Genomic DNA, 22,426 nt, shown 5'->3' with positions numbered 1-22,426 from the left:
CTGAGATCAACTGGCAGACAGGGGTTGTCACATTGTCACGTTGTCCCCAGGAATGTGTAAACTTGGGTAAACCAAATCATGTCCATCACAATGAGCGTCTCGAAAAGTTAAACGCTAGTCACGTTTACGAGCTCAGATCTTTAGAAAAGATCGACGATGACGATGATGAGGTAAAACCTGAGGAAGAGATTAAGAGGCTGGTACCTCCCGAGTACCACGACTTCTGGAAAGTCTTTTCAAAACACAAATCAGAACGCTTCCCAGAGGCTAAGCCGTGGGACCATGCTATAGATTTGAAAGACACCTTCAAACCAAGGAAGGGACACATGATACCGCTCTCTGCTCCCGAAAGAGACGAGGTATCTAGTTTCATAGACGAACAACTTAGGAAGGGTTACATCAGACCTTCCAAAAGTCCTATGACGTCCCCGGTGTTCTTCATTCCTAAAAAGGATGGTAAGAAGCGCATGATTATGGACTATCGTTACGTGAATGAGCACACAGTTAAAAACGCGTATCCGTTGCCTTTAATTAGTCAGCTAGTAGACAAATTGGCTGACGCCAAGATTCTGACTAAAATGGATCTCAGATGGGGGTACAATAACGTACGAATCAAAGAGGAAGATGCTTGGAAGGCCGCGTTCACGTGCCACCGAGGATCTTTCGAACCCCTTGTTATGTTCTTTGGGTTGACCAATTCACCGGCGACCTTTCAGAGCATGATGAATGAGATCTTTGCGGATATGGAAAACTGTGTCGTCATTTACATTGACGATTTATTAATATTTACAAAGTCGGACAATGAGGCTGAGCATGACAAGATCGTGCAAGAAGTCCTTCAACGCTTACAGGAACGGGACCTATTCGTCAAACCCGAAAATGTAATTTTAAAGTGAAGGAAGTAGACTTCCTCGGCATGATCATAGGCCAGAACGGAATCAGGATGAACCCTGAGAAAGTTCAAGCTATTTTGGAATGGCCAGAACCTACTCGCGTCAAAAGGGTTAGGGCTTTCCTAGGCTTAGGCAATTTCTACCGAAGGTTTATTGAAAACTTTGCAAAAATCACGAGACCGTTGAACGATCTCACCAAAAAGGACCTTGTTTGGCAATGGGGCGCCAAAGAACAGGAAGCTTTTGATAAGCTTAAACAGGCATTTACAACAGCACCCATATTGGCATTCCCTGAATTAGACAAAGAGTTCCGGCTAGAAACCGACTCTTCTGACTTCGCCACTGGGGCTGTTCTATCAATCAAATGCCCTGATGATCTTTGGAGGCCTTGTGCCTATTTATCGCATAGTTTGTCGCCTACAGAGCGCAACTATCAAATATACGACAAGGAGATGCTGGCCATCATTAGAGCTTTAGAGCACTGGCGGCACTACTTAGAAGGTGCTAGGCACCAATTCGAAATTTGGACCGATCATAAGAACCTGGAGTACTTCATGACGGCCCGAGACCTGAACCGGAGACAGGCCCGCTACGCGGTGTACTTGTCAAGGTTCAATTATAAATTAATTCATAAGCCAGGAAGCTCAATGGGGAAAGCGGATGCTTTATCTAGAAGAGAGGATCATGCCAACGGCATTGAAGATGACAACAAAGGTGTCACCCTGATAGATCAATCAAGGGTCGCCAATGTTAGAATCGGGCAAGATTCCGACCTCCTAGAAGTCTTTAGAAAAGACATCTCCCCAGAGGAAAAGGCGCGCCTTGACGGCAATGAAAACTATTTATGGAAAGATGGGCTCTTTCATTTCAAAAACAAAATCTATGTGCCTGAGTCCGCAAGGATCAAGGCAATAGATAGACATCATGATACTCCAGTGGCTGGGCACCCTGGATGGCAACGAACGATGGAGTTGATCTCCAGAAACTACATGTGGCCTGGCATGGTCAAAGACGTACAGGAATATGTAAAATCCTGTCTGAGATGCGCCATGGCCAAGAATTCCCATCAACCGCCGGCGGGTAAACTCATACCAAACCCAATACCAGCTGGCCCCTGGCAGGATATATCGGTGGACTTCACGACGGATCTGCCCGAGTCAAACGGGTACGATTCAGTAATGGTGGTAGTAGACCGCTTCTCCAAAGAAGTGGTATTCATACCCACCAACAAAACCATCACCGCCGCCGGTACGGCAGACCTATTTAAAGATTTCGTATGGTCAATCCATGGGTTACCAGAAACGGTAATCTCCGATAGAGGACCGCAATTCGCTAGCGAATTTACGAAAGAATTATGCCGGATGCTGGGCATCAAACCTAAATTATCCACGGCGTTCCATCCGCAAACCGATGGACAAACGGAGAGACTCAACCAGGAGTTGAAACAGTATCTCCGGATATTTATTAACGACAGACAGACAGATTGGGCCAAGTGGCTAAAGATAGCCCAGTTCTCTTATAATATTAAACAGTCTTCGGCTACAGGAAGGGCACCATTCGAGGTTACTAGATCGTACCTCCCCAGAATGGGTGTAGAACCTGGCAAAAGCAAAAACGAGGCTGCTGGGAACATGGCAAAAGACATGAAGTCTGTCTTGAACGAAACGCGCAAAGCGCTATTTAAAACTGCGGAGCAGATGAAAGACAGGGCAGAGCGTAGACGCTCTAAGGCCCCTGATTACAAGGTCGGCGACCTGGTCTGGTTAGACACCGACCACTTGAAATTAAAAGACCGGCAGTCTAGAAAACTGACCGAAAAGTGGATTGGCCCTTACCGGATTAAGGAAGTCAAACCTAATGCGGTGGAGCTGGAACTCCCAAAACGAATGAGGGTGGTGCCCACGGTTAACATTAGCCGTGTGAAACCCTACAAGGGACCGCTGCCGAGACAGCGCGTAGACCGGCCCGGTCCGGTAGTAGTCACCCAGGAAGGTGAAGAAGAGTTCGAAGTCGAACGGGTGGTAGATGCACGCTTGAAGCGTGGAAAATTAGAGTTCCTGGTCCTATGGAAGGGCTACGGAGACGAGGACAGAACATGGGAACCAGAATCCCATCTGGAAAACTCCCGCGACGCTGTTCGCAAATTTTATTCTAGGAATCCCTCAGCTCCCAGGAAGCTTAGAGGCATGGATTCAAACCTTTTTAATTCCCTCTTTCAACCTATGCCCGAAAATTTTACCACTACCTCCGGAATTTGGTCTCGCCTGGAAGTCGAGCCTTAGAAGGGGGGTAGTGTTACGATAACACAATTTCCGGACATCTCCTTTCCTTTTTATTCTCCGCTTTAACTTTATACTTTAAGTGCCACGCGGCATTTCCCTTTCTCGCGCCGTGTTGCCTTTCTTTTACTTTTAGACTGAAACTCTCTCACGCAGTGGAGCTGGCTATACGGGCTAGGCCCTATGACATCATCAGCCACTGCCTTCATCAACTGTATAGTACACATGTACAAACAAACCTGTAGTAGTATATATACCCCAATAGATCCAGGAGACTCCTCAGCGAGTCCTCCTGTTGTATACCAACTAACTCACTGCAGCCCAAGGGGTACCCACTCCCCATCTTCCACTACCTTTATAGTGTGTTCCTGTGCGCGCCAGAGTAACTAACTCTTGGTTGTTACAGTCTGTCCGTTAAGGACTAAGTACTACATAAGGTAATACGACCGCAAAAAGGACAGAAATCTACGTGAAGGAAATGAGTTATTGGTCCAATGGTATAACCAATGAGTAAAGGACAATGAGTAGTCCGTAAAAAACGATAGAAATCATAACAGTCACCTTGTCATCTCATCGTTCTCAAACCTACCTTGTGCTACAATTAGCAAGGTAGTGCTCGTCTATACTAGTCATAAAGCCCCTATCTTCTATAGTTCAACTATCCCTCCTTCTCAAAACCCACACCCATACATCTCTGGGTTTTACTTTGAAGGATCATTATACATACCACCCCACGAACAACCAGACCACTCCACTGTTCTAGGAGGCAAAGCCCATACACAAGTTCCGTGGAATCTGGGAGGATTGTGTGTTAGTTTGTTTTTGTATATGGTTTTCTAACAACAGTTCTCATCATCGACAGTGCAAAGGCGAGTCTTTTGAATATTTGCTTTGTTACTGACATCTGTCCATGCTACCAATCAACTTTGGTGCATAACAATATATGTATCATTTTTTGTGGTAATGATATTTATTATTCAGGCCTCTCAGAACCTTCCCCACAGGCTGCTAAAAAGGCTCAAAATGCCAGCAAGAAGACATAGGTTTATGTGTTCTTTTTTTGTTTGTTTTTGATGTTCATTTAATTTCACACCTGTATTAGTTACATGTATATGCATGTGAATTGAAATATATTGATAATTGTATAAACTGCCCTGAAACTCAAGAACAACTACATCTATATATTTTCAGACCATTCAAACTACATCTATACAGGTATATGGAAAGCATTAGATTTGTAGTCAGGATCCCGCCATTTGTCTATATAACTCAATATATTCCATATATTCCATATACCTCAATACAATGCAGAAAAAGTCGATTTCTTGCTCTATATATATGCACAGATTTCTATGTACTTATACAGATCAACTTATCACTGGGGTTCAGACTTGAGACAATGTTCCGGTGCCATTTCTTGTGACAATTGTGAAAATAGACCTGGTAACCTACAGTAAATATCAACACTTAATTTGAAAATCACTCCAAAATTGGTTGGTTCACTCAGTGATTATCACTCGGTCGGGGATGCACAGTGCGAGACCGTACAGGCAAGCAGCTGAAGCACGATCCCCACGCTGGCATGTCTCACAAGAACCAGGAGGTCCGTGCGCACGTGAGACAAAATAAGGTTACGGTGTCAACTGTTTACCGACGCGCAAACAATGGCGCGCCACATCCTTTTCTCGCTCTTCTTTTGACTTTCAGGCGCTTACCTCTCTACTTTCTCTTGTTTCTTTCTTTCTTCTCCCTGTTATTTCCACCCACCTTTCTCCCTACACAACTCCGCAAAAATGAGCTCTCACGACAACGAGGACCTTATCGACTATGAGGATGAGAATGACCTTCCCACCAATGGCGCAGCAGTACCATCATCAAACGGCGCCGCACTTGCAACAGCAGTTGATGGCGAGGGTGACAAGGAAAAGAAAAACTTCTCCGGGATTCACTCGACGGGATTCAGGTCGGTGAATTCTGACCAGGAAATGGGCAGTAAATAAATTTTTCTTTTTTCCTTTTTTCTTTAGGGATTTCTTGTTGAAGCCTGAACTTCTTCGAGCTATCAGTGACTTGGGTTTCGAGCATCCATCTGAAGGTATACACCGCCGTTTTGAAATCAATTGCTACACATTCTTAACGTTTGCCTATTGACAGTTCAACAAGAATGTATTCCCCAGGCGGTTCTCGGTATGGATGTTCTGTGTCAGGCTAAGTCTGGTCACGGAAAGACGGCTGTTTTTGTCTTGGCGACCCTGCAACAGTTGGAACCTGTCAACGGCGAAGTATCGGTACTGGTCCTCTGTCACACCCGTGAATTGGCTTTCCAAATCAAGAATGAGTATACTCGGTTCGCCAAGTATATGCCCGATGTTCGTGTCAGCACGTTCTACGGTGGTACCCCAGTGGCAAAGGACTCGGAGATCCTGCGTGACAAGACTAAATGCCCCCATATTGTTGTCGCCACACCCGGTCGATTAAATGCTCTTGCAAGGGATAAAGTCTTGGATGCGAAAAACGTTAAGCACTTCGTGTTGGACGAGTGCGATAAAATGCTGGAACAGCTTGGTTAGTCATGCGATTTCGGCCTCCCACATCCTCCTCCTTTAAATTCGTCGCATCACCGGCCGACTGGTTGCATATCCTTTTGTCGCTTTTGTCCGCATCTGTCGCTCCGCCAGAGTTTTATGGCGCATCCTGCGATATGGATAATCGGTCTGTAGGACTAGGTTGGGGTGTTGAGACTGGCATTTATCAGGATTGATGTATAAATGACTACGGAGTAGAGAATGGATACGACGGAAGGAGACGGAAGGCGACTTGACAAGGGACCCAAGCACCGAAGCCATCGACATGCGTCGTTTTTCTTCTACTTTCTTCTTCATTACTTCGTTGAGATTTTTTTGTTCTTTCTCTTTTCTTCCTGTCGCCTCGAATTTCGGCATCATCTAATCACGACATCCGTCCACATAGACATGCGCCGTGACGTTCAAGAGATTTTCCGAGCAACACCTCATCACAAGCAAGTCATGATGTTCAGCGCAACTCTGGCCAAGGAAATACGCGTGACGTGCAAGAAGTTTATGGCAAACGTAGGTTTATGTTATATTTTTGCAGCTAGAGTGTATATTGATTGTTTTCATTCAGCCTCTGGAAATCTTCGTGGATGACGAGACGAAGCTCACGCTCCACGGTTTGCAACAGCATTACGTGAAGCTCGAGGAAACCGGTAAAAATCGCAAGCTCAACGAACTGCTCGACACACTGGAATTTAATCAAGTACGTCGCTTTCTGTTGCACGAGCCGAACGAGACTGATTGTCCCATGCAGGTCGTTATCTTTGTTAAGTCTGTGGCACGAGCCATTGAGTTGGACAAGCTCCTTGTGTCGTGCAATTTTCCTAGTATTAGTATTCACTCCGGTTTACAACAAGAGGAGCGGTGAGTTGTTATGTATACTCGATGAATATCCATGCTAAGACATTATATTTTATAGTATCAAGCGGTATACTGCTTTCAAAGCATTCGAAAAACGTATCCTCGTGGCTACGGATATCTTCGGTCGTGGTATTGATGTGGAGCGTGTGAACATCGTGGTTAACTACGACTGTCCACCGGATGCGGACAGTTACCTGCATCGTGTGGGGTAAGTACTTTGCTTGCAGATTGCGCTGTATCCTTCTGATTGTGTATTGTCTACAGTCGTGCTGGAAGGTTTGGGACGAAGGGTCTTGCGATCACATGTGTGTCGTCGGAAAGTGACCAGCAGGTGATGGCAGCCATTCAGTCGAGGTTTGAGGTAGCGGTATCGGAATTGCCCGAACACATTGACCCAGCGAGTTACAGTAAGTTGATTTATTTGCAATTTTGAGCGGCGCGGCTAAACCTTGTTGCGTGCAGTGACGTCTTGAAGGAGCTGCGGATGCTGTTTTATTTTCTATTCATTTCCCCTGTCTAATGTTCTACGTACTCTTGTCTCTCACTACATTTCTCGGTATCGTCGAATCCAGCTCTTCTTGAAAGCACTGTAAACCTAAACGTACTGTCTGTCCAATAAATAAACACAACGCTGATGCTGTTAACAAAATGGATTTGCTATGCCAGGTGTAGAGTGGAATGACGTCGCCAATAGGGGTACGATCATCACATGATCGTGACATGTTCTGCCCCTTTTACCATTTGCGCTATCTCTGGTACGGCAGCTGGCCTTTCTCGTCCATACATCCATCTTCGCTACTAACAAATGAGGCGGAAGGGAACAGCAGTCCTCACAGTCCCAGCGACTCGTTCAGCTCCTGCTTTGTCGTTCAGAGATTCCAATCTTGCCATCCCAGGTTATCTTTTCCATAAAGTACTTATTTCCGCATCCACTACAACAGATTTATTCATCATATCTTTTTTTACTAGGCTTCGCCATGGGAGGATACCGGCAGTATGACCTATATTGCAGAAGGAAGCAGCATCAAAGACGGCTCAAACGTGCTCGCCAAGATAGCACCAGCTCATTCTAATGGATCAATGTGTCTTGAAAGAGAAGCACACATGTATGTCCAATCGTCTCTCCCTATCTCACTTCTACTTAGCAACTTTTTTTAGTTTGAGCAGAGTAACTTCTTCTGCCGATGCTTTGAGTACTACTCTTCGTCTAATCGATTTCATTACCATACCCCGCTCAAGTGGAGATTGCGTTGTCCTACTTCTATCCCATCCGGGACTTAATTTACTCGGTCGCTACTTCCCACCATCAAAAGTTAACGATTTTCTTTTGGCCGATGTATCAAAAACCCGGACGTCAGGGGCCAACGATGACATATTTGTAATCGATGATGAGGAACTTGACACGTTGGAATTGGAATCATTTGACGTGATGGATTTGGCCTCATTTTTGGAGTGCGCTGATCATCCTAATCGTACTGGCGTCGGATTCTTATTGTTTTATCTTTAGGTTTGCTATCCAGGCTACCCATTGTTTGGAAATAATACATAGGTATGATCTTCGTGTTATGTGTATATCACTTTTTAACATTTATTTTCATCATCAAGGGCGGGGTTTACACATAGAGAAGGTACATCTTCCTTCTCATCTTTGAAGTTCTTGAAATTCGTTAACCTTTTAAAAGTGCGTGCGAACGCTTTCCATTTAAACTCCCATTCTGGTGTCGTGCGCTTCGTCCATTTTGGGAATCGTGCTGTATCCTTGGAGGAATTTGGAGGGCCATCAACTCTTGTTATCAGGGCACTCGATGAAACTGAGAAGACTAAAGTCAAGGAGGCTCTTTGCTACCTTGCCCCTGAGCAGACAGGAAGTATGGAGATCGTCAACCAGGATCACAGGACAGATTTATACTCATTGGGCATGATGTTCTGGACCTTACTTGTTGGTCGAGGTATGATGCCTTTCGAAGGTCGACCCCTCGAGCTACTCCACTCGATCGTGCAGAAGAGGCCGATGCCCGTACATGAAATTCGTAGAGATGTACCGATGGTATTGGCGAATATTATTGATAAGGTAAGTGCGCCTCTTCCTTGTCTTCTGATGGTATGTTTATTCTTTCTCTGCTTGTAGCTTCTAGCGAAGAGTCCAGATAGTAGATATCAAAGTGCCTATGGTTTGAAGGCAGATTTACTAGAATGTCAGAGGCGACTGTTGGCTGCTGTCTCGTCGGTCCTCGGCCAATCTTACGAGGTTTGTATACCACCATAGATTTTTAGTTTCATCGCAGTCTCATTATCCTTTTAGCTCATCCCGTCGTTCGATATAGCGACGCAAGATAGATATATGGCATTTACTATCCCGGTTACCCTGGTAAGCCAAAGCTTCTTTACTTTGTGGTGTTCGTCGTTCATGTATTTCCGTATCGAAGTTTGGGCGAGAGAAAGAACTGGAAACCATCCGTCACGTTATCAAACATACTACGACAAGTTTTTCTAGGCACTTTTCAGCGTCCAGGGGCGTCCTCGGTGTTTCATCGGCGGGTAGTCAGGAGCAAATATTGACAAGTAATAATGATAAAGAAGACATAGTCACCGACACCGATTCTGATCGTAGTGTGTCGTCGCTTGGTCATATGAATACGGAAGATGGTGCTATATCTCCGTTGACGAAGATGTCTTTACATGGTGTACATTCCACTGCTTTCAGTGCTCCTCCTGCTGTGGATTTCGGTGACGTCTCGAAGAGAATGGCGAATAAGAACAAGAGTCATTCAGTACGAGCTCATACGATCATGGTAGTTGGTCATCCAGGGTAAGCTTTCGTGACTTGATTGAAGATTGATTATTCTTATGTTTAGCGACAGAGTTGGGAAAAGTTCTCTCGTTTTGGCAAATCAAGCTAAATGGAGATGTATGCACGGTATCAATCCAGAGTTCTGATTCTTGGAGCTAATTCTAGTTTTATATAGCTCATGGCCTGTGGGGTCAAGCCAAATTTCAAAATGCCGATTCTGCACCATTCGCTGCATTGGTATAATTGATTTATCTTTGCTTCGCTCTCTATTATTTCTGACATTGCTTCTAGCTAGGTTGCCTTTCGTCAGTTTTGAGGCAGCTGATGATCTTCCACACTGATCTCCATCGATTTGTAAATGCGCTGAAGGAACGACTGGGTCCGCAATTGCAAAATATACCACTTCTCTATCAAGGGACGCCTGAACTACGAGATATACTTGGTATTTTCGACATCGACATCGAAATCCCTAGTAATAAGGATCGTTTGGCAACGCTTGAGCTACGAGCTAGGTTTCAGTCCCTGGTAGAGAATGTTTTTTCTGTTTTAGCAGAAATTCGCCTTTTTGCATTGTTTCTCGATGATATTCATGAAGCCGAAGACTCGTTGAGTATATTCTATATTTGTTGGGCACAGCATATATAACCCTTCCGTAGATCCTTAGACCTCATTGAGACATTGATCAACTCAAGGAGCCGTATGGTGCGTCAATATTACCCCTTTTCTCTCTCCTCATCGATGTTTATTATCATATGCAGCTTATTTTCGGTACTTTGCGCTCTGACGTCAGGTAAGATCATACTCTTACATGATTTGCACTTTGATCTCACTGTCTGAACAGTGAAGAATACATGGAGAGAATTCGAAATATGTGCTCCAATAAGGGCCGTACTACATGGGTCCAAGTAGAGCCTTTGAGCTTTCCTGCCCTAGGGTCTTTAGTATCAAAGACTCTGCACCAGGAGGAAGAGAGTTGCGCGGATCTGTCTCGGTTTATCTATACAGCATCGTGCGGGAATGCTTTCGTCGCCCGGAACCTTCTAACGACCTTTCAAAGGCAGCATTACGTGCGTTTTGTTTTGGACAATTTGGATAATAATGCTTAAAACAGGTTGTAGATTACATTTGATTGGGGAAATAATCGATGGAAGTAAGTTGCTCTTTGTTATTTGCAATGTGTCGCTCAACTCACTATCACAGTCATGATATAGCTGCAATAGAGGCCAGTTTTGCCGATCAGAAGACCGTTGCCGACCCTGCAGATGGATCGTTCCTGCTCAATCATTTTAGAGAACTTCCTGAGGAAGCTCAAAAATATCTCCTTTGGGCTTCTTTTTTCGGAGCCACGTACGTCTACCCCGAGCCTGCGCAGTGGTTCATTGATCTGAATCGATGAATTCTAGGTTCAAAGTAACAGAGGTAGCTCTTTTGATGGACTGGGAACGAACGAACGATAATGGTGGGAGCGATGAAGACGAGGCACGGAGTGTTTCACGAGCAGTGTCCACACTGCAGGAACAGGAACATCACACAACCAGTGCCCGTGGATCTATGAGAGGTCTACAAGCTGCTATTTCAGAAGGATGGCTCGTACAGCGGGCCAGAGACATGTGCAGTTTTGCTCATGATCGATATCGCCAAGCTGTGCAGGTTGAAGCCAATGATCTACCAGGGCCCGCGATTTCCAACATGTCTTTCAGGGTATGCCAGCTGCTACTATCATTCCTGGAAAATTAATTATATGAGACTCATCCAGATCATTCTGATGATGTTGCATGAGAGCGCTCCAGATATTCACCGAATTGCAGAGCATGCTAAACGGCAAGGGCTTCATCATGTATCGTTTTGAGTTTTTGCTTACCAATGTTTGTTAGATGTCTACATCTCCTCCATGATCATCCAAAATGGGGGGAGCTTCTCAACGTTCTCATTGACGCCGGTGACTCGGCATGGGCAAGGGGCGCTCATGAGGTTCGTATGTTAATCTATGCTGTCTCATTTTATTTTAACTATCAAATCTAGTTGGCTCTCCAAGCGTTTTCGAGTGCAAAGTCACTATTGCGTGATAATGCTTGGGACGATAATCCTAGGCGTACGTGTTTGTTACTTTCAAGGCTTGCTGCGTAAGTCTACAATGACCATCCTCGAGGTTTCTTTACTTATGCAAACACACCAGTCTTTTCACGTGGAAAGGTGAGGGTATTAACAATAATTTATGTTCTCATGTTGAGCTTGATTTATCAAAGGCGATCTCAAACAATCCGATATCCTTGCCGAAGAATGCGTCCTCAAGGCAGAACACCCTGAGGATAAAGGTCAGGCCTTACGGTTGCGAGCGAACAATCAATGGATGCGCAACAACTACGCGGCTGCTTTGAAAGACACAATATATGCTCTTCATGCTCTCGGTGTAGATGTCAATCCCGCGCCATCCATAGAAGAGGCAGATCAAATGTTCGAGGAAGTGAAGAATGAGGTCTTAGCTATGGGATACGATAAAATCATCCGCATACCAAGGGCTAAAGACCCGAGGACAGATCTAGCCGTTGCTTTGCTCAATGATGCTGGTATGTGGTTTTTTCCTCTGGTGTGTCTCTTCTGAGCTGTCCTAGGAAACAATGCGTATTGGAGTCCAGGAGAAGGGTTTGCTGATGTTATAGGACTAACGGTAAGTAGCGAAGTAGTTGTCTCAGAAATACGAGGCTTATTAGGGTGCAATACAGACGATCCGAGTTGCGTTGCAGTGCGTATCATTCATTACTTCACTGTAGACCATAATATGACCGAGCATTACTAGACGAGGGATGTCGCCTGGCACTCCACTGGGTTTTTTCTGGGCTTTAGGCGGTAAGTAGATATTTTCCTTTACGTATCTTATTCAGGTGTAATTTTTGTAGCTGCCGCAGAACGGCGAGGACTATTCAGATTTTCGACAGACCTTGGAAAGCTTGCGCTACGTATAGCAGATATCCATGGAGGCAGCTTTGACAAGTGGTATGCTCTTTGTGACGATTTATCCATGAAAAGAATACTAAATGTAACTGTCAATCAGCCGGGCTAATGTTTTATTTGCTGCACTAGTTGCGCCTTACGACAACATGCATATACGTGCCAATTTGCCTCGCCTTGAGGAAGCCCTGAAGTATGGACATAGTGCCGGAGATCGGTAAATGGCGTCCTGACATTTAAACGGCGTGATTCAGACTTTGATTGTTCATTTACAGCGGATTCACAAGTTTTGCTAGTATCCATACCATAATTACCAGGCTTTACGTCTGTGATCATTGTACGTGTTAGTGTTATCAGCCTAAAGTACTGAATATGCTCAAAATAATTTAGTAAGCGAAGTCGTTCTTGCTGCTGAGGAGGTAAGCTTTTTTTATCACATTATTCCACCTTTATCTCAAATATCTTTTAGTGTGTCAGTGATATCGAACTTTGGACTCCAGAAGGAGAAGCCAATATCTTGGCAAAAGGTAAGTTGCTAGCTTGTTTTTTATAAGTCAATAACTCAAGTCTATCAGGAGTTTTAAATTGCATACGGACTCTGGGCGGATACACAGATACGACCTCTGTCGAGACCACATTCGACACAAACATGTGTAAGGAAGCCGATTTCATCAGATACATTCAGAAGACATCGGGGAATCTAGGGCTCTCAATGAGCTGGTGAGTTACGCAGCATTTGTCATCGATTGCTTTTTTAAAGCTTATTTCAGGTACAATGCTTTCAAGGTCAGTAGACGATATTTGACATCGCGAGTCGCTCAATAATATTATTCAGGTTGTCGCTCTCTTCTGCGTTGGTCATGCAGAAGCATCTGCAGAACTGGGTTTTTCGGTCTATGCCACTCGCTCCCACCATCCTAAGTAAGCCTGAACTGCCTTTTGACATGATATCTAAGCTAAACTGTACTGTACTTTTTCTCAGTCACAGGCATCCCCGATACGCAGCATTTTTTCACAGTCTTGCCCTAATCGCATGCCTTCGTGAAGGGAAAACCCCTGAAGGACAACGAGATCGTTACATGGGACAGCTCCGCCTGAATCAAAGTTATGTTCGCAAGTGAGTTACTTTTGGGTAATATAGCATATTTGCACTGAGTGCTTTCTAGATGGCTGTCTCCCAGTCCTATCAACACGAGTACATGGGTAGCTCTTGTGGTAATTATCATATCTACCTTTATAAGCGTGCATCTAACACATACTTATTCAGGACGCGGAGTTGGCATCGTTGACGGGTGATCCTGAAGCATTGAAGCTTTATGATACTGCAGTAAAGTTCGTGAAGCTCATCCATGTGGCGTAATATTCAATTTTCATGACTGCCGACATAGGTTGGCTGTAAATGACAACTGGCACCTGGAAGAAGGGTGGGCTCTGTACATGGTATGTTGTAAGCGCCTATATCGACACGCTTGATTGGTAATGTCAAAACGCAGCAAGGATGTCATCTTATTCGAAACGGTGTTGAGGGTCTGGGTAGTGAACTACAACGTCGTGGTGTACTGCGGCAGTCACAATGGGGGGCACAAGGTATTGTGTACGTCCATATTATTTTACAGTGTTTCTTCTACTGGTCCTGACGGGTTAACTACAATAGGCGCTACATGACAGCCACACTGGGCTCAAAAACGCAATATTCGCATCAACGTTCTGTATTTACTGCAGATGTTGCAATACAGACCGACACTGTTCTGGCTAGCTTCAGCGGTCACCCTCCCACGCTTTATGGGTCAGCGCCGAAGCTAGAAACCAGTGAGGAACAAGAGATATCAAGTTTATCAGCTTCAGATCTTGCCTCTATCCTCAAGTGGAGTAAAGATATTTCAAGTGACATTAACTTATCTTCAGGTGCGTACGTTTTCTGGGATATTTTGTCAACATTCTGAAAACGTGCAACAGCGTTACAGCGTTTGACCGAAATCGCTACTGGTACGCCAAAATAAGCATTTGATTGTTCGTTCATTCTTCATTCCACCCTACAGAAGCCTCTCGGTCTCAGAATACATGTCTGGTCATTACGAGTCCCAGTGGTGAATATACTGTTGCGACAAGTATGGTAACGCCAGAGATGTGTGTTGTATATGAGTACGTTTGATGGATCTTATCTAGGCCATACTTTTCACACAATCCTCTAGGAACCAGAAATCAGTCAGGTCTATCAGTGATCCCTTACAAAAAGCTGTGATCCAGCATGGTAAGTCAACCAGCCAAACTCAGCAGCGATGAAGTACCTCATTCGCAACTCAGCGCTCAACTCAAAGCTAAGGCTTTACTATGAAGATGCATCTACAGACCCACGATTTTCATCTGAAGCACATTTGAGTCCATTTCGATCAGTCATATGTCTTCCAATCTTCAGCAATCGAGGACAGACATACGGAGCTATTTATGTTTCTTCGAAATACGCTTTCTCGCAGAACACAGTAACTATTTTGACGCTCCTGTGCCAACAAGCCAGTATCAGCATTTCAAGTGCCTTGTTGTTCCGTTCTGTTCAAGCAGGAACGCGGGAAAACTTAAAGATGATATCTGCACAAAGAGAAGCTCTAGAAACAGCTAGAAAAAGCCGAGAACACGCATTGAAAGCTACAAAGGTGAAGATCATTTCAATAATGGTAATAGCAATGACAGACAAACTCTCCCTAGATTAAAAGTAATTTCCTGGCTTCTATGAGCCATGAGCTGCGCACGCCTTTCAGGTGAGGTCATCTTGCACAAAAAAGGTGATCAGCATGAGAATATCTACTCATTTATTTTTGTCTCCAGCTCCTTCTATGGGCTGTTGGATCTTTTAAGCGGTACAGAGCTTAATCCTGGGCAAAGCGAAATTGGTAAATCCACACCATTTTTCCAGGAATGACTCTCTGATATATATCTTGCAGTACAAACTGCTAAACAATCGTGTGAACTGTTATTGAAGGCTAGTCCACCTTCCTGTTGAGAAGCAGGATCCTGTTAACTTGATGTCATGTCTTCCGCCTCACAGATCATAGACTCAATATTAGATTATAGCAAACTCGAGGCATCTGGTATGTCGATCTCTTTTCTGCAAAGTCCATCCTGACTCCTGGCCTATAGCTGTCAAGCTGGAATTTTCGGGTTTCCCTGTGGAGAACATCATCGCTGTATGCACTAAATTGTCTATACAACACTGATAAATTAACGTGTCTACCAGGATTGCATGGAGCTTTTATCGCCGATGGCTGCCAAAAAACTAGACCTGTCTTTCAATATAGAACCGGATGTACCCCCTTGTAAGTGTTGCTTAGTGCGACCTCTCGTTATTATCAGTTACTTATGGTGTCCTTTCCGCATCCGTATACAGGGATTGTGTCTGACTACGCCAGAATTCGTCAAGGTAAATTTCACAATTTTTTTGCTAACGAATATCTTCGCATTATTAATTGCATATATGTAGTCCTAATGAACCTTATTGGTAACGCCGTCAAGTTCACCGCGTCTGGCTCTGTTACTGTTGTGTGCTCGGTTGAGAAAGAGACTAATGTAATGCCACCTGATATTGAACTGAAGTTCACAATCCGGTAAATGCTAGTCTACTTCGGTAGAGACTCACCAATAATATAATCTCCTCCATCTAGGGACACAGGCATTGGTTTGTCACCCAGTGCTGTAGATCTTCTATTTGTTCCTTTCCAACAAGCTGATAATTCATCAACTCGGCGCTTCGGAGGAACTGGCCTCGGCTTATCTATTTCGCGCCAGCTAGTCAAGCTAATGGGCGGTACTATAGGGGTCCAATCAGAGCTTAATTCTGGGTCCGTCTTCTGGTTTACCCTACCAGTCAAGGTATACGAGTCAGAGGACTCTCGGAAGGTTCGTATGTCACCATTTTCACGTGTAACGCGGCAGCTTATTATTAATATCAGGCACTCTCGGACATCGAAAGGTTGCAATCACTCTTAAAGACTCCTCAAACTCCTCGCATCCTGATCTGTTCGCAGTCTTATGCAACCTCAGCTTTGCTAAAAATGATGCTCGATGGTTTTCAAGTTGACTCTGTGCAAGATATGGAGGAGGTCAAGTATAATCTTCGTTCACTGTGTTCGCTGGCTCTTCCCCTAGACTTCCTGGTCCTCGACGATCAGTCTGAGAAGCTTGCCGACGACCTTTCTCAGTATATTGTCTCCCTAGACAACAAATCGCTAGAAGATACCAAAATCATACATCTTTATACTCCGACGACAGATACCTTATCTGGGCCAGCTTTATCCAACAGTACTACTTCTGGTGTCTTGAGAATGACGAAACCTCCAAGGAGGGCACGTTTGTTGCAGGTGCTCGCCAAATTGAAAAATATTCCTGACATTGCGCCAGCTACGGAGTTCAAACGGGCCGTGGAAGACTCTAGTGCGAATCAAAGGACGCTATACGGCAATGTGCTCATTGCTGAAGGTATGTCTCGTCATCAGGCTGTAATCCAAGTTAGGCCCTCAAATACGATTTCTACTCAATAATAGACAATCCTGTTGCTCAAAATCTTCTTGTGAAACAATTAGAACGCTATCAGCTCTCGGTCACCGCCACAAGCAACGGTGAAGAAGCGATCAAAGGTTTGTTATATCGAAGTCGTCATTTCATCAATTATTATTTACCACAATTAAAGAATGGGAAACCCGTGAACCAGGATTTTTCACTGTTGCACTTTTCGATCACCGTGAGTGTTGCTATCAGAAAGTCGTAACCCGTTTAAAATAAAAGATCGTATAAATCAGATATGCCAGTATGCGATGGGGTAGAGGCTGCCAAACGCATAAGAATGCTAGAGAGTAGAATGAAGACTCCAGTGCTTCTACCAAGTCAGCTGTTATCACACTTCCGTTTAGTATTCAATTTAACAGGCGTTTATAACTAGTCGTGGCTTTGAGTGCCGATTGCCAAGAATCCACAAAGCGGTTGTGCCTTAACGCTGGCATGAATGTTTTCTTTAGCAAACCGCTGAGAAAAGGCTAGTTGCTTTGTGTCTATCGTTTCAGTCTTAACACTAATTATCCGCTTGTAGGGGATCTGCTATCTCTTTTGTCCATGTTTGGTACATCTCCAGCCTCGTCCGCCAGTGGTGACACTGTGTAAAAACCCGCATTGTTGAATTGCTGTCATAACTTATTTCACATACTACACGCATTTAAATCAAGTATATCACTAGAATCTACAGGGATGTAGCATACAGAACGTACCTTGTTTATTGTATCATATATCCTTCCTTATTATGAAAACGCATCATCCAAGCAAACGACTTAACATAAAATGGTACTCATAATGATAGATTGAACAATATCCTATGTTTATACCTTGACAAACCACGCTTCAGCTTTATCTCTTATCGTGGTTTCTTGTCTTTCGCGTTCTGTAATTTCGCCCACCAAACCTAAAAGTCCGAACCCCATTACCTCGCCATCTTGAATAACAAACTCAGCCGAAGTTTGAAATGTGTCAGAATCGGCGGTCTCAAACGGTGTCGTGTCAGTTCCGTATCCGTTTGGGAAGAGGGCCGTGAAAAAGACTAAAAATTTGGAGTCTTTCAAGTAACTCATGCGTACATGGGAAGACCATATACGCGGCCAGGCAGCGACCAACTGAGGCGCGTCGATTGTGTTATATGAATGTGCGTCAACAGAGGCAAACTCAGACAGCACTCCTTCACAATAAGACGATGTACTTGATGGCCCGCAGAGTGTAAAGGCGCCATATCCTGGATTGGTATAAGTTCCTGAATAATCATCTATACTTAGGTTTGTCTGGGCGATATCGGCTAAAGGTCCGTTGTATGTGTGGTTAGGGGTATTACTGGCGCTCGCATGGCTATGGCTTTTTGTGTGAAGTTGACACAATTGACATCTGACAAAGCACTGACCTATCAAACGCTTCAGAGAAGCCTCGGATATGCAAAGCATCCTCCATGACTCGATCTGAGATATTTGCAACCGTCTCTGCCTTGTCATCCGCATTTGCGAACACGATAATGCCTAGGCCATCCTGCGGCAAAAACGGAATCTGTCAGGCAAAAATGTTCATACAGCCTTGTTTTATAGATTACCTGAGAAGCACTAGGCTGCACTACTGACACTCGTGTTGAAAACCCAGGGATGGAACCTGTATGGTAAATTACCTGCCCAATCGGATTCTCAGAACGAATAACGCCAAGCAATGTAGATTGGTGCTCACGTCGTGGCCCTGGTAAGAACTCCGGAACCATCCCATCCCATACCCGCCAATGGAATTTTTGGCATTCTCTGGCTTTCCGAATGTGATGGAGTAGGCTGTCGTGATATTCTCGAAGGCTGACAAAGGTATGATAGTTTTGTTCATGTATATGCCCGAATTAAGCCACATGTTGATCCATTTCGACTAGCACCACTAATAAGTATCACACGGAAAGATGTGGCAAGGACAGTGACCTACCATGTCGGAAGTACTAGAAATAACTGCCCCTGGCCCAGCGTTGAGCTGAGCAATATCCTCATTAAACCACTCTGGGAGGAGTCTTCCATGCTTGGTCCATGCTTGCGTGAACTTTCCCGACGCGGCAGCTTGAGATGGTGAGAAGGTCGTCGATGTCATGCCTAGTGGGGCAAAGATACGTTCTTCTACGAATTGGGTGTATGGCTTAGCATAGGTGGAGACGATGTGTGCCCCGACCAGGAACATCTGTAAATGATTTTCTGTCAGCGCAACTGAATACGACCAGTTACAGAGTCTAGACCTGGTTGTTGTATGAGTATTTCTCTCTAAGCTCGTATGCGGGCCTGAGATGTTTCAGGCGACGAACGACGTCTATGGGAGTGTCATTTGGCCCATAGGAATAATCGTGACTGCGGAAATGGAAATGGATAATAAAATGAAAGGCAACTTTCTGTTGATGACAAGAACCCACCGCGGCATCCCAGTAACATGAGATAAGATATCATGAATGTTGACTTTCTCAGAAGCCCATTCGTCCATAAGTTCCCATTCATCTGGTAGGATGTCCCTTAGTTTTGTTTTCCATGTGAACTGCGATAAGCCAGGGGGCAATGCGGAAGTATTGCGACCATTAGCAAAGTCGTCAATGAGTATTCCAAGGGAGCTTGCAACAAAGGCTTTGGAGACGGACGCGAGATGGAATAAAGTCTAAAGTAATGAGATTAATGTGTTATGATATCTCCCGCAGATTAATGATATTGTAATGAAACATGGAATGGCCCAAAAGCATGGAGATTTACGGGCAATGATCGGTGCTGACCTCTGGAGTCGTCTTCTCGCCATCATCTGTCATGTTTCCCCAGGACCTGAACTCAGGCTCGCCATCTTTGGGGACAATGGCGAGAGATAAGCCTGGAACATTCGATTTTGTGAGAGTTTGTTGGATGTAGGCTTCGAGGTCCGGAGAAATGACTGGTCGTTGATGTCCTTCGTAAGACCCGCGGTTGAATGATATTTGCTGGTATGAATACGGATTGAGCTTGAAAAGAGCCAGGGGAGTCGTCAAGAGGCCTAGTCCCAGCCAACTGAGGATAGCCATCCTCGTTCAAGGTGGAAAGTCAAACTTGTCAAGATACGATATTGAGGCGATAACCAGTTACATATATATACATCGTTACACACTATCGTTGGACAGCGTCCGACAGACGTTCGCACCTTTTTGACAGAGAAAGTGATAAAGTAAACTCACAACAGCGAACTGCAATTAGGCGCCTGGGGGTCAGGTGCCAAATGACCTCGTGCTGGTGTTTAAAGGGGATCTAAAATCTGGAAGAAAATGGAATAGAGGTGTCGATGGCAAGAGCGATCGAGAAGTATTGCTCGCCAATTCTCGCGTGAAATGATGCGACATACCCTGTCACTTACTGTATGGAAGGGAATGTTTCTGACCTATCACTCAGAGCAAACTTATCTATTACTTATAAAGATTAATAGAGTTCCCCCACAGCGGCAAATTTAGAGAAAAATGGCACGCAATACTGTTCCTTGACATGGTTGCTTTAGTTTATGATGAGAGTAAGCTAAAATATTTGAACCACAAGATTATATATGACCGGATTTCTACCTCGAAAATGTAAAGTTACCTTCTCTGAACAGAAGTCCGTGGAGTCAGGTCGAGTCTAAAAATTGAAATCGGTTGTTGCTCCTCAGAGGACGTACCGCTAAAAGTTTCAGCCTGGGCAACTACCAACACGTAACCTACGACACTATCAATTCTCAAATTCTCAGGAGAGCGTGGTAAATTCAACAAAGTTTACAGCTGACACATCGACGAATTTTGACCATCATAATATAGTTATGCACCAGAAATTTCACTTCGAAGATGAATACCACTCTGGGAAATTGCATCTGCATCGGGGGTGTGTGGGGAGAGAAAGGGGTCAAGTTTTAGTCCTCTTGGACCGACGAAGCTTTACCCCGTCCCCCGTCGATGGTGGTTCTCCGCGAAGTCTTTTCCTTTTCCGTGGAGATGGTTTCAAGATAACCTGATCGATACCCACGGCTTTCTTAATGTACTGATCTAAAAAGGGAACGGGGCAAAGGACTTGCCTCGTGATTGTGAACTTTATCTCCCGAAGATTCTGCTTCCGAAGACAGTGGGGTCAAATCGCTATCATCCTATAGAAAGATTGTCAGTATGATAACATTAGAAACTATCGCGCCACTGGCATATACTTCTTTTGCGTCGAGTTTCTGAGTTTTTGCCGAAGAAAGTTGTTGAAGTTCGGATACATAAGCCGAGGTGCGGCCTCCAACCGTAATCCATCTGATCGTTGCAGGCGCTCCTGAGGGCTATATTTGGCGTCAGTATATTCCGACTTTCTGGAAGTCGCGGTACGAACTAGCTTCATTGTGTGTTCCGCTTTCTTGCCCTTTCCCTGCGTCGTGCACGTATTCAGACGATGAAACCTTTGAGCTGGGAAAACACAATTCTCACCCATCGGTGCTTGAATAGCCAGTGGGCAGGGTACTTGGAGTCATCAGCATTAGCTTCGACAGCTATGCGACAGACATCAGCTATCTGGTGATGGAGAGCAGCCGTCTGGTCGTCAGACAGAGAGCGGCAGCGCTGCTCGGGATGGACTCTTGCATGGTACAGGATTTCATCTGTGAGTGGAAATTATATATATTGTTACGAGTTTCATTGTGAGATAACGGAAACACACCTGCCAAGTAGTTACCGACGCCGGCGCTGAATGACTGATCTAACAAAAGAGCCTTTATAGGGCAGGTGCGTTTCTGGACTAAAGCGTTGAAAACGGACAAAGAGGGCATGGACAAAATAGGGTCAAATCCAAGATCTACGATTGGTGGCTCAGTGAGAGGGGACGTAGAAAGGCGTATGCGCCCGAGACGCCGTGCATCGGAAAATGCTAATTGCGTGATGGCGGGATTTGATCCATCATGGTCATCACCATCACGAAGGTACAGCACGAACTGCGACTTTTGTTACAGATCAGAACGTTCGTGCCACAGAGATGGGATGAGATGACCTTCATGAAGCGGGGGGGCCAAACTTCGCTTTTTCCATAATGCAGACACGGCTGGCCTTTAACCTATAGCCATATTTGATGAAATTAGCCATAATATGAGACGAGGGTGGTGTGTTTCCACATGCCTGCAGCATACCAGTCATGCCAAAGTGAAATACGGGCATTCTTCCTGCTCCATCTAATTCCAAAAAGAACAGTTTCCCTGGACACCCTCATGTCGTAAGTTCTGTGATAACTCGAGGCAGACATGTCACGGTACCATATCGTGCTGCGTGTTTGACTGTGCGTCCAGTTAGTTCCCTCGCCTGTGCATGTAAATGAAGTACCCAATCAGGTCAGCGTAGACTATTTTTCGTACTGCGACGAAACCAGGAAGATGTTCTCACAAAGTCCTCATGGGATATACCTGAGAATACGAGTGGGTCTTCCACGGTTTCAACGCGGTCTATCAGTTTTCCCTTTGCAACGGACCTGACGAGCGAGGCTGCTCTCTCTACCTCTGGAGAAATTCCTGGTCAGAGTGGTGGCGATGCTGGAAGCGATGGCGATT

The 22,426-nt window shown here is 44.8% G+C and overlaps 4 protein-coding genes across 4 annotated transcripts; 2 read left to right on the top strand and 2 right to left on the bottom strand.

Moving 5' to 3' along the window:
• Nucleotides 1–4,826: 4,826 nt before the first annotated feature.
• Nucleotides 4,827–7,256, top strand: SERLADRAFT_458898 (uncharacterized protein; the record flags this gene model as incomplete). The annotated part of the gene is made up of 9 exons (XM_007314604.1): nucleotides 4,827–5,135; nucleotides 5,200–5,267; nucleotides 5,327–5,737; nucleotides 6,143–6,261; nucleotides 6,317–6,448; nucleotides 6,500–6,609; nucleotides 6,665–6,814; nucleotides 6,871–7,013; nucleotides 7,069–7,256. The coding sequence occupies 9 exons, from the start codon at nucleotides 4,966–4,968 to the stop codon at nucleotides 7,077–7,079; spliced, it is 1,314 nt and encodes a 437-aa protein (XP_007314666.1).
• A 155-nt stretch (nucleotides 7,257–7,411) lies between these two features.
• On the top strand, nucleotides 7,412–17,679 carry SERLADRAFT_445918 (STKc type histidine kinase; the record flags this gene model as incomplete). The annotated part of the gene is made up of 58 exons (XM_007314603.1): nucleotides 7,412–7,519; nucleotides 7,576–7,712; nucleotides 7,765–8,058; nucleotides 8,212–8,234; nucleotides 8,289–8,677; nucleotides 8,735–8,854; nucleotides 8,909–8,974; nucleotides 9,033–9,147; nucleotides 9,193–9,415; nucleotides 9,468–9,514; nucleotides 9,573–9,634; nucleotides 9,689–10,002; nucleotides 10,054–10,099; nucleotides 10,156–10,187; nucleotides 10,239–10,464; nucleotides 10,516–10,547; nucleotides 10,598–10,744; nucleotides 10,801–11,098; nucleotides 11,154–11,218; nucleotides 11,272–11,368; nucleotides 11,420–11,520; nucleotides 11,574–11,590; nucleotides 11,644–11,964; nucleotides 12,010–12,065; nucleotides 12,121–12,140; nucleotides 12,195–12,244; nucleotides 12,295–12,391; nucleotides 12,450–12,563; nucleotides 12,622–12,683; nucleotides 12,737–12,765; nucleotides 12,816–12,873; nucleotides 12,922–13,066; nucleotides 13,133–13,136; nucleotides 13,182–13,267; nucleotides 13,329–13,463; nucleotides 13,513–13,561; nucleotides 13,614–13,678; nucleotides 13,735–13,786; nucleotides 13,840–13,940; nucleotides 14,001–14,251; nucleotides 14,303–14,332; nucleotides 14,386–14,488; nucleotides 14,539–14,597; nucleotides 14,651–14,997; nucleotides 15,050–15,102; nucleotides 15,170–15,234; nucleotides 15,286–15,323; nucleotides 15,390–15,432; nucleotides 15,482–15,528; nucleotides 15,579–15,657; nucleotides 15,729–15,945; nucleotides 16,003–16,237; nucleotides 16,291–16,816; nucleotides 16,882–16,974; nucleotides 17,028–17,078; nucleotides 17,137–17,220; nucleotides 17,277–17,369; nucleotides 17,424–17,679. The coding sequence occupies 58 exons, from the start codon at nucleotides 7,412–7,414 to the stop codon at nucleotides 17,492–17,494; spliced, it is 6,888 nt and encodes a 2,295-aa protein (XP_007314665.1).
• A 27-nt stretch (nucleotides 17,680–17,706) lies between these two features.
• On the bottom strand, nucleotides 17,707–19,922 carry SERLADRAFT_346351 (uncharacterized protein; the record flags this gene model as incomplete). Its single annotated transcript, XM_007314602.1, has 8 exons — nucleotides 17,707–18,223; nucleotides 18,258–18,415; nucleotides 18,489–18,530; nucleotides 18,587–18,769; nucleotides 18,824–19,069; nucleotides 19,125–19,233; nucleotides 19,272–19,531; nucleotides 19,644–19,922. The coding sequence occupies 8 exons, from the start codon at nucleotides 19,920–19,922 to the stop codon at nucleotides 17,707–17,709; spliced, it is 1,794 nt and encodes a 597-aa protein (XP_007314664.1).
• A 688-nt stretch (nucleotides 19,923–20,610) lies between these two features.
• SERLADRAFT_458886 (uncharacterized protein) lies at nucleotides 20,611–22,393 on the bottom strand (the record flags this gene model as incomplete). Its single annotated transcript, XM_007314601.1, has 10 exons — nucleotides 20,611–20,868; nucleotides 20,933–21,001; nucleotides 21,059–21,175; nucleotides 21,226–21,261; nucleotides 21,321–21,490; nucleotides 21,550–21,820; nucleotides 21,877–21,939; nucleotides 22,002–22,078; nucleotides 22,136–22,181; nucleotides 22,263–22,393. 8 exons carry the CDS (start codon nucleotides 22,038–22,040, stop codon nucleotides 20,764–20,766), a joined length of 870 nt encoding a protein of 289 aa, XP_007314663.1.
• Nucleotides 22,394–22,426: the final 33 nt, after the last annotated feature.

Source organism: Serpula lacrymans (genome assembly GCF_000218685.1).
Source record: "Serpula lacrymans var. lacrymans S7.9 unplaced genomic scaffold SERLAscaffold_3, whole genome shotgun sequence".
Classification (NCBI taxonomy): domain Eukaryota; kingdom Fungi; phylum Basidiomycota; class Agaricomycetes; order Boletales; family Serpulaceae; genus Serpula; species Serpula lacrymans.
This window is presented reverse-complemented; position numbering and strand designations above follow the sequence as displayed.